The 10,502-nt window shown below is 38.3% G+C and overlaps 1 protein-coding gene across 9 annotated transcripts; it reads left to right on the top strand.

The window, feature by feature from the left end:
• Positions 1-947: 947 nt before the first annotated feature.
• LOC125763999 (protein quiver) lies at positions 948-9,001 on the top strand. Of its 9 annotated transcripts, none has more exons than XM_049427756.1 (6): positions 948-1,440; positions 1,991-2,284; positions 2,482-3,469; positions 5,075-5,128; positions 7,049-7,195; positions 8,553-9,001. In XM_049427756.1, the coding sequence occupies exons 3-6, from the start codon at positions 3,436-3,438 to the stop codon at positions 8,792-8,794; spliced, it is 477 nt and encodes a 158-aa protein (XP_049283713.1). In that variant the 5' UTR covers positions 948-1,440; positions 1,991-2,284; positions 2,482-3,435; the 3' UTR covers positions 8,795-9,001. The 9 variants fall into 9 exon arrangements, with proteins under 9 accessions (XP_049283713.1, XP_049283714.1, XP_049283708.1 ...); XM_049427755.1 differs by lacking the exon at positions 948-1,440 and adding an exon at positions 1,472-1,621 and having other exon boundaries at positions 1,991-2,234; XM_049427752.1 differs by lacking the exon at positions 948-1,440 and adding an exon at positions 1,472-1,621.
• Positions 9,002-10,502: the final 1,501 nt, after the last annotated feature.

Here is a 10,502-nt window from a genome sequence, read left to right as displayed (position 1 = left end):
GTATTTATGAATAATTAAAAGAAACTTGTTCAAACTTATACATATTGCATGTTATTTTTCACAAGCATTCTAGCAGACATCTGTTGAAAAAAACGTTATGGATAACAAGGTGCATTTTCAACCACAAGTTTAAAATTATCCACAAAAACAATCCACTGTGCGTAGTAAACTTCCTGCTACCGTAAACTAGATGGCGCTAAACAAAGCATAAACTTTTTCCTTGTAATTTGTAGCTTTTTTAACATTTTCTTTGAAGGTTTAAAATTTTCTTCAATCGCTTTCGTTTTCTTCTTCCACCTTTCTACCGAACCGGCAAGATACCAGTTTTAACTAACGAATAATCGTAACGTAAACAAATGAACCGTTAAGACTAAAATTACCCGACCGGATTTACCGGAGCACCATTGCTCGATTAAAACTGATTTACGATCACTTGCTTTAGATCTTGCCTGCTGAATGTACGCTTGGTACCGCTTTTGGGCAAGTAAAAAAGTGTTGTTTTCAATTCGTTTTATTTATCTCTTTAGTACGTTTACGGTTTTACTTCGTTCGGGATGAGATTTTCGAGCAGACTGATTTATTGGCCAAGCATCAACAATTGCACGCCCGTCAATCACACCGTCAAGGAAGGCACAGTTTTGAATGTTATTGATGGGTTTTGGTGAAAGATATTTCCATTCCAATTGGAAATAAGAGATAAAAAAGAGTACAAAATATTCCAATTTCATCACAAAATGAAAATTTCTTTTTAAATAAAATTGAAAATATTTTTATTATTTGCTACTGTTTGACTCGGAGTGACGTTTTTCCAGCTCATCAAAATACACACACACAAACACACATATAATCGCCAATAAATGGCCAGTGGCGTGAGTTTTCCAGCTGTCATCTAACAACAACAAACTAAAATATATTGTACGGGGGAAATCTTTTTTTCGTCTCGTTTGTTTTCATTCTCTCAAAACTGTCCTCTCTTGTTCCATGCACTTTCTCTGGAATTTCTCCTCCATTCTCTTCATACATAAATAGTGAAATGATTAATATGTTCACTTCTCATACTTACGTAAAAGAATAATATACTTTTTCAAATAAAAAAAACGTGTCCCACTCATTGTTTTAAAGTGCGATCAAATTCTCTTTCGAAGAACATCATGCAAAACATAAATAATTTTCGCAATATCTCATAACGTTTGTCTCTGAGAATTAGAGAGATAGAGAGCGAATTTGTGTGTGTGTATGTATAGATGCAACCAACACAGCTAACCGTTATGAGGACGGCCGTTGACGACCAGTAAAGTGCGGCCGCTGAGCAACATGCGAAGATGGTCAACAATCATGCAGACAACCATTTGCCATCGTGTAGCAGCCAGATAAATTTGCATCCTCGTGCGACACACGTTCCGGAGAGAATGCTGAGAGTGAGCGAGCATTGACGTACGCGTAAGTCGACACGAATTTTGACTTTCAACCTAACGTGCAGGATTGGCAAGGGAGAAAGAACGCCACAGCAGCAAGGGCCAGTTGTGTGCCATCATTAGTTGGAGCGACTTGAACGGTGTAGAATAGAACGGTGTTGTCTATTGGTGCAAAGAGGACCATTATAATATTAGTGTTTCAAAATGTAAGCGAGGCAACAATGAATTCGTTTTAATGTTATTTAGTGGGACATTTGTGGCAATAGAAAGCTATGCGAACTCTACACGCTAGTGGTGGTAGTGACTGCTCGAAAAGTGCTCTTCAATCTGTTTTCCGAGATGCCCACGGATAGCGACGAAATGATATATATTTTTAGCATCACATCTCTCAAATATAGTGAAAAAGAAAAACACAAAGTGGAACTCATTTCTACTACCGTCTTCGTATTATTCAGCTTCTTGACCATCGCTGTACCTTATACGGATTGTTTCTCATATTGTTATCATTTCTCCCTTGGATGATATTGGATGAACAACCATGATATGATCATCGCTTTTCACCCTTTTTTCCGCAGTCCAGTGTCCGGGATGTGGATTTTGACAGTTGACAGTTTGATATTTCGCGCAGACCCGTAGACAAACGGAGGGACAACGAGCCTGCCATAAGGCAACCGGTGACAGCAAGCGCTTTGGCAGTCACGAAAGCTTGCCATGGTGCCGTGAAAACTCCGTCCCGTCGGAAAACTGTCAATGTCGCATTGCGGATGAGCGTCGCGCTGCTGCGAGACCATATCACGAGTCCCGGTTCACTTTTACACCGTAAAAGTTGTGCTATTTAAGTTGTGTTCTAGTGTGAAACCTTATTATACGTAATTCGTGTTTATTGTTTTAAAAGTTGCTAGCAAAAGTAGCGAAACGATTGTGCACCGTAAATAAGAAGTAAAATTGTGTGAATATTACACGATTCATCGTTGTTAAGGGCCATGTCTTTCTATTTAACATTCTACAGCCGTTTGCTTTGGCTCGCATTTACATAAGTGTACTATTTTTGTCATATCGATTACAGAGGCCAAAAAATGAAACAAGTGAAATCTGCATTAGCATAAAGTGTTCCAAATGTGTATGTGTATGTGTATAAGGTTTTGTGCCCAAAAATCTAGCAGCCCATAGAAAATCGTGCAAAAGTATAGTGTGAATAGCAAAAGGGAAGAAACAAAAAATCAATTATCTGCAGCATAAAGAAGTCGGCAATTCGGGTAGCAGCTGGGCAGGGGAGAGAAAAAAAACAAAACTTGGCACCAGCTGCACCGAACCCAGCAGTGTGAACCGCCTGAAATCAATATCTGGTCCACACCAGTGGACCACCAGTGACCCATCGGCATTATATTCGGTGGTTCGGTTTAAGGGTTTGTCGGTGTGCAATACAATGGTACGACTAAGTTAGGGTTGCTGTCGACCTAGCCCGGAACTCAATGTCGCCATCAGTAGTAGCAAAAGAAGCAGCAGCAGCAGCAGCAGCACTAGCAGCAGCAGCAGCAGAAGTAGTAGTACCAGCGTCAACAGTATCGTGTCCTCGACGCCACCAACGAAACAACGGAAAAACGGAATCTTCGTAACCTTTTCTTGTGCGCTTCCTACATTTCTAGCGCACTTCCCCTATTTGCTCTCCTGTTTTTTTTGTCTTCTCTTAACACTCAAAGTATAAACGCACACTCGCGTACAAAAAGGCGCATGAGAAATATATCTAAACACACACACACATAGCGCCCACATATTATCCTTCTCTCGCTCCGGAGTGTGCTCTCTGCGGTTGCCGCACACTGTTGCATTTCAACCGCGCCAACACTACACCCGCTAACGTCACCCGCTAAGTAACCCATCATATGGTACGAGCTTCTGCTCCAGGAACCGGCACAAAGGGTTCCGTTTCGTCTGCACTACGAAAGGATTAATCAGCTACGAACGCAAAACGTTGTTATTAGGATAGGCGAATTTTGTAATTCAAACCAACGCATAGAACATGGATCGAAAGCAGTGGGTTATAATTCCTTTAGGTAGGTCGGTTGCATTGTTACCGTTACGAACCCGCACTGTACTACACTGACATGAAAAACATCACGATCGTACACACACACACATACATATGTTTCGCATTTAAAACAATTCACATTCAGAAAACGGAATTTGTCTGCACGTGCCAGCGTCTGATGGAGACGCCTGGTGCTCCATGTGACTTTGAACATGTTTCTATTATTTGGTTGCCTTTTTCATACAATTGCAGTGCAAGTTTTTCTTTGTAAAAGAAATAACATTTCAGATATTAATGTTGGAGTTATTAAAATGTACAGGGATATTTTATTTTAATGAAAGTTTTCTTATGTTTCTTTTATTTTATACATTAAACTAAATTATTTCATTCCTTAATTGTTTTTGCGATAGATTGACGTAAAAACTTTAATAAAAGATCTTAACTATGAAAAGCTAGTTAATTTTATTTTTAATAGAAATAAATCAAATTATCAAATTTTTACCTAGTTCGCTTATTTGCTTTGGTGAAATAATCACTTATGGCAAATGATAGTTATAATAATATTAGATTTATTGATATCATGTAAAACTAAGGACTGCCAAAATTGAGATTGAATATCGTTCTAATAATATATCTCTTAAAATGAAGCTCCCAGTAAAAAATCTAGTTCATGTAAAAAGTACCAGAGGTAAATTTAAAACAAAGAAGATGATAATACAAAATGGCTATAGGTTCATTGTAATCTTAAAACAAACATGTATCAAGTGATAAGACTTAATCCACCTTACGTTTTAATCACGGAGCGTCATATTCGGCCACTAAACAGTTAAGAAAACTCATTCTAGTAACGCTCCTCTCGTTTTCTTTTCCACATTAAGTGATTCTGATTTCGTCCGTTTACTTATGTTCCGCGGACAATTGCTTTCCATGTAAGTTATTGGTTTTGTGTCAGGTTTTTTTTTGTTCCCTTCATCCCTCATATAGCTGTTCTATGTGTTTGCTTGATTTATTTTATGTTAGTTGTGTATGTACCTATCCGTTGATATGTTGTTTTTCTATGTTCGAGTTAGGCCTTTACGTTACGATTGCTATCGTTTATTTGGGTTTAGTTGTTAATTGGTTTCGTTTCGTATGTCTGCATCACTGCACAATTGTTTAAGAAGGCTTTGTTATGAGACCTCATTTATGTTTGTCAAATGTAACGAACTTGTGGTCGTTTTCCTACATTTGCATGCATCAATTATCATCGCCCAATACCGAATCATTCCGTTTGTTTAATACACATCATTGACACGCGCAACATTTTTTTTTTACAACAAACCTCACAGAAGACATTCCACAAATTCTCACCAACCAAGTGACTGGCCTGCCCGGATTTCCTGCCACCCCTGCCTTTAAACCACTAACGGCTGAATGTATCTTCTTTTATCCTTTTTTTTCATTCCAACAACGAACGCATGACCTCTACAAATCCATAAAACCGTTCGAAAAAATAACAACAAATCCACACACATACACGCCAAAAAAAACCTTCGCATCCGGTGTTCATCTGGAAAATTCATCCCGCTTTTGATCAACGTGCCAATCACTTGGAAAATTAAAACCAAAAACAAAAACTACTCGGAAATAGCATTGGTAGGAGTATTTTGGTTTTGGATTCCACAGGTTTCCGCAGAGTGTCAAAGTAAGCACAAAGGCAACAGAACTTAACATTAAATGTTTATAAAGTTAAACATCTTTTGTGTGTTTATCATGGTGTATTTTAGAAAATAAGATCAAATTTCGAAATTAATTTTTGTTTCCTTACTTTAGTCCAAAAAATATTATTTCTCTACAACCGACTGTTACAATCCTTGTCAATTTGCATCCTGTCGTCTGGCAAATAGCGAGAGCAGTTCAAGATATTGATCGAAGCGCCAAATAAGTGTAGTGTTGCAATATTCCGCATAATACTTATGAATTTCCATCAATCATCAACGGCTTCTCCCCCTTGTGATGGATGTTTTTCCTCGCTTCGACTGCCAAACACCAAACACGGCGAGAAGATTGCTTTCGAGCACATCTCACTGTCTGTTTGTTGCATACTTTCATCCACTCTTATGATGGATGCGATCCCACCCACCATCACGGCTTTCTGTCATGTTCAATTTTCTTTCCCTCAATCAACCCCCCCAAAAACCATCGGAAGCGCATCCCAATAGGGGTGGTAATTCAATTTTCATCACCATCTATCTCCTTCGATCGTGTATTTACTCGAATCGTGCGTAGTTTGCGATCTTCTCACTCCGTCACATCGTACGGCACACTCGTTAATCGTTTATTTATCGCATCGAATTTTGTTTATGAAACCAACCCCCGGCGCTTCTTCTACTACAGGCCGACCATTTTCCATGCATCTCCGTAACGTTTACATCACTGAAGCGCCTTCTTTGCTTTGCTAAGAATCATTGTTTACAATCAATCTTGTTGCGGCCCACGATACGGAACGATACGCACCGCGGTGTGGATCCGTGAAGAAAATTAAAACAAATACCAATTTCGATGGATCGTAGCAATGAATGGAAATGGAATTAATCTGGCACCCGTTACGATTCGGAAGTGATCATCGTACGGGTCGGGACACTTATAGAACGTTGTAATATGAAACACTTGCAATGATATCGTGTGTTTGATTGAAATTGCTTCTCATCGCGATTGCTTTCTAGCGGCTGTTGTGAAGTGTTCTCAAGAGCCGATCTTCAAGTGGTTTTAGGGTTCAATGGGTCCAAAGTACAGTGTAGGGCACACACAAAAAAACTCCCTTTTTGAGGTTGAACAATATCCATGTTTACAAAAATTTAAGAGGACTTGAGTGTACTATCTAAATTTATATTTTTTTTATTGTATTGAAAATAGTAATTTGAGTAAAATGAATATTTATTAAAATAATATTCATATCAAAATAATAATTATTTTTCCCCCAAGCAGATTTTTTATTTCTATAGTTAGATATTCTAGGTTCGCTTCTTATGGCAAATCAATCGAAAATATGTTTTAAAAAAGTACAATATGCAGCACAACATGAATCATTAAAAACTTGAAAATCAAACAATGCAAGTAATTTATAATAGACCACTTTATCATCATGGAATTAGGGTTTATAATAGGATCTTTTTTGTACCGACCACTGTAAGCTGTGATGTGACGGAGTGAGTCAAATACCCTGTAAAAATAGATAAAAAAATAAATTTGCTTTTTCATTTTTAACGTATCCACCAATAACTATTGTATCGAATATCGAACATCTTACCCTGTTGTGCTTGTAAAAACTTTAACTAACAATCCCGCTAATAATTGTTAACGTTCTTAATTGCTGTTGCATCAGCTCGTGGTAGATCGTTTGTGCACTTCGTTCTACAGCTAACTAAAATTGAAGTATCTCTTTCTTCCATTCCCCCGGTCCCTTTTTGTCTTCCTCCTTAATTCCAATTGATATTAAATTGTTTTAACTATTTGTATGGTAGAATGTTTTTAAGTTCACAATAACAAACTCCTCCATGTATTTTTGAACAAACATTTTCTATTGTTACTAATATTTCTATACACGTCCATCAACCAATTAAAGCACGTTCCATCTACTGCTACGAGTGTGACAGCTGGACGGATGCACGATGCAAGGATCCCTTCAACTATACCGCCCTACCACGGGATCAGCCACCGCTGATGACCTGTAACGGATGCTGCGTCAAAATGGTGCGCCATTCGAGAACACGTAAGTAGAGACGTTTCTCAACAACGGTGAAACGTTGCTTGAGCAGAGTTAATAAAAGCTATTCTCTAACCAATACATAATTATGATCGTTTGTATGTATTGTTTTCCTCTGTTGATTTTTCCGTTACCCGTACCATTCTGTATCGTGACAATCGCTACACAATGAATGAAATATTTTATCATTTTAAATCGTTATCATTTATCCTGTTTAGTACTTGTATTAACCGAATTATATTTTTTCATTTAATATGAAATAATATTTCGTGGTATATTTACAAAAAGATCCCACATTTTCTTTTGCTTCGGCGTATTCATCGTTGTCCGCTTGTTCAGTTTTCAGTTCAGTGTTTGAATGCACTGATCATTATGATAATGTTATATAGAGTAGCAATACATATAGAACATACGTAAATACGTAATATACAATAGTTCACATATTATTACATTTAAAAGCAAAACACCATCAATAACCAAACGAAGGTATTAATGCATATATTTCTCTTTTTTCTCTCTTTTCCATTTCTTTCTCTTTTTCCGTTTTTATTGTTTTGCCGTACTTGCTGTTTAAAAATGTCTTTTTTTCATATTTCTCTTCTACTTTTTCCTTCAATTCTTTTTATCAAATTTTACTTTAAAATTTAAAACTTTACAACGTTTTCCATTTTTTACATATTTCTCTTCTTGTTCGCCTTGTTTTACAAACATTTTAAACACTCTTTTAATTATTCTTGCTCATTTTTATCTTCCACGAAATACTTTTATTTTAATAAATTATCTTCTCACTACCGATGAATGGCTTACACCATACACTTTATCACTATTTATTGAATTTAATTCGCTACCGCAAATGCCACCGCGCGCAAAAACTGCAACTTCCCCAATTTGTTTCTTCGAATGCAACGATGCAACGATTAAACAACCACACACAAACATATATATTCCGATAATACAAATCAAACACAACTGATAAACGGAACCACAAAAAAAAAACTAACCAATCAACGCTCAACACACAATCGCGCCGTCGATCGTAACGTCCACCGATGTTCGGATCGTCTGGAACTGTTGTACTTAACTAAACAAAACACTAACGCACACACTACAAACACACCACATGGTGTCTCGACGTATTTCGTGACATCTCTTCTATGTCGTTTTACATTCCTTTTTCATGATAAATGACTTGATCGCTGTTGTATGATCAATGGAATGGCGTCCGCGTGTGACATTGTCATTGGTCGCCATGACATTAAAACAAAAAAACAAACAAACGTCACACACACACACACCCAAAACTCTACACATATACATACAATATTTCACACATACACTTTTAACGCATCCAACATTCGTACAGCGTACGAAGTCGTGAGGCGGATGTGTACGTCACAGTTGCAGATCAATCTGTTCATGGTAGATCATGTGTGTATGATGGAAAGTTCTGGCAATGGCCATATGTGTTTCTGTGAGGAAGATATGTGTAACTCCAGTCCCTCCAGCTTGCTCACCGCAAACGATCACCGGCACACCGTGCACACGTGCATCGGTAGCGTGCTAGCCGTGTACTTGCTACAGCTCCTCCAGCGGGTCTTTCGGTAAAGCGTGTTTTGGGTCGGTGCAGGTTAACAGCCAGCTTCTGTCACTTGTCCCATTTTCCGTGTCCCAGCTCCCGGCTCATCTTTCCCATCTACCAATCAATCTTCCAAAACATGGACCCAACTTGGTTTTCCTCGCCCAAAAGAGTGTGCAGAATGCTGTTACCCGTGCGCAGACAATGAAAGACTCGCGTACTCGTTCGTATTACTATCCCGCTTTAAGCGCACCACGCTCGCCTATTTCTTATATGTTCCTTCCGAATCAGTTCGATCTCCGGTTCACTCGTCCGTAATGTAATGTCACTATCGTTATCGCCACGTGTACGTACATACGCCACCACGCAGGCTAATGTGAAAGGGAACCACTCCACTCCTTAAGGGCGTCCTCACAGCGTGGCCCCGTGTATTACTGTACAGCCACGTGCTCACCGGTGCACAGGAGAAAGTCGACTCTTGTGACGGCTTTAGGACACCACACCACATCACTGCGCACCATCCAATTCCCTTAAGATTTCCCATGATCCAGCCAAAACATAATACTTCCACTTACAGTACCCGTTCCAAACTAGATTTGAAGATGTGAGAAGAATCGTTCAACAATCAAACAGATTCTTCACACTTTCGACTAGCCTCTGGCACACGGTACTTAACATGTAGAAGCCATCTTGTGAAGGATCTTCCCATTTCACTATTATCGTCCCTGTCACACTGCGTTCCAAACAACAACAAAAAACCATTCCACTCCATCGCTACTATTGTCTGTTTGTTCTGTTCTCTTTTTCCTTTCATGTTAAAAAACACACTTACACAAAAACGTTATTTTTTCTTCTATTTCCTTTTTCCTAAAAAAAAACTGCACCAAATCGATTGTTGGGTAGAGAACGTTGTAGTTTAGTTTCAAAAGTTTTGGGTTTTTCTTCTTGAGGACTCTAGTTTTTGGGTTCGTTTTGATGACCTATTCTGCTCCAATTTCAAAATCTTAAACCTTTTTTCCGTTGTACTTTCTTACTTTTAACTTATTCATTCGGTTAGTTGTAGTAGTTTAGTGAAAGAATTTTGAGTTTTATTTTTTACGCGTCAATTCTACGCTATTTCTGATATTATAAATCTCTTTTTTATAGTCGATTGCTGGTATCGTACGATTAGTGATGTTAATAACGATATTTTCAACTCTAAAAGCTTTACCCCATTTTCATGCCTCATTAGATAAGCCTGTAGTATACATAGAGGCAGTTGAACAACTGCTACTTTAAAGCAATGAAGAATGAATGCTCTTTTTCTGCATCCTAGCGTTAAGCTATTATCGAACCATGTGCAAGACGTCCAGGAGGTAGAAGCCGAAAAGAATTTAATTATAACCAGACGATCTTATACGCATCGTCCCGACCAAATCCAATTCCACATCATCATCATCCTTGCGGGGAGGTTTATTTTTGCTACACTCCGCCAACATGTTATCTCGCGCTAGGAAATGTTTGAACACATTTCTCCTTATTAGTAAAGTAGATAGGAATAAAGGACCTTACAGCAGGCACACCTGTTTTGAATTCATTCGTAAGCATTCCCTCTCCAATACACACAATTTAAACTCGCACTAACATATTACCAGCAAGAATATTAAGCTGGCAGCCCGGAAGGAATGGTTGTCCACCAATTGGAAGTATTGGTCGTAAAGAAACAGATTCCCTGCAAGAAGCATTCTAAACTAGTGC

The sequence above is a fragment of the Anopheles funestus genome, chromosome 2RL (genome assembly GCF_943734845.2).
Source record: "Anopheles funestus chromosome 2RL, idAnoFuneDA-416_04, whole genome shotgun sequence".
NCBI classification, from domain to species: domain Eukaryota; kingdom Metazoa; phylum Arthropoda; class Insecta; order Diptera; family Culicidae; genus Anopheles; species Anopheles funestus.
Note: the sequence above shows the minus strand (reverse complement) of the source record. Positions and strands in the feature narration are given on the sequence as shown.

Bases quoted from the DNA above. Each gene is read 5' to 3' on its own strand.
- LOC125763999 (XM_049427756.1), top strand. From the start codon at position 3,436: ATGGATCGAAAGCAGTGGGTTATAATTCCTTTAG. The intron at 3,470-5,074 runs GTAGGTCGGTTG...ACTCGGAAATAG, and splicing joins GTGGGTTATAATTCCTTTAG to CATTGGTAGGAGTATTTTGG. The intron at 5,129-7,048 runs GTAAGCACAAAG...AACCAATTAAAG, and splicing joins GGTTTCCGCAGAGTGTCAAA to CACGTTCCATCTACTGCTAC.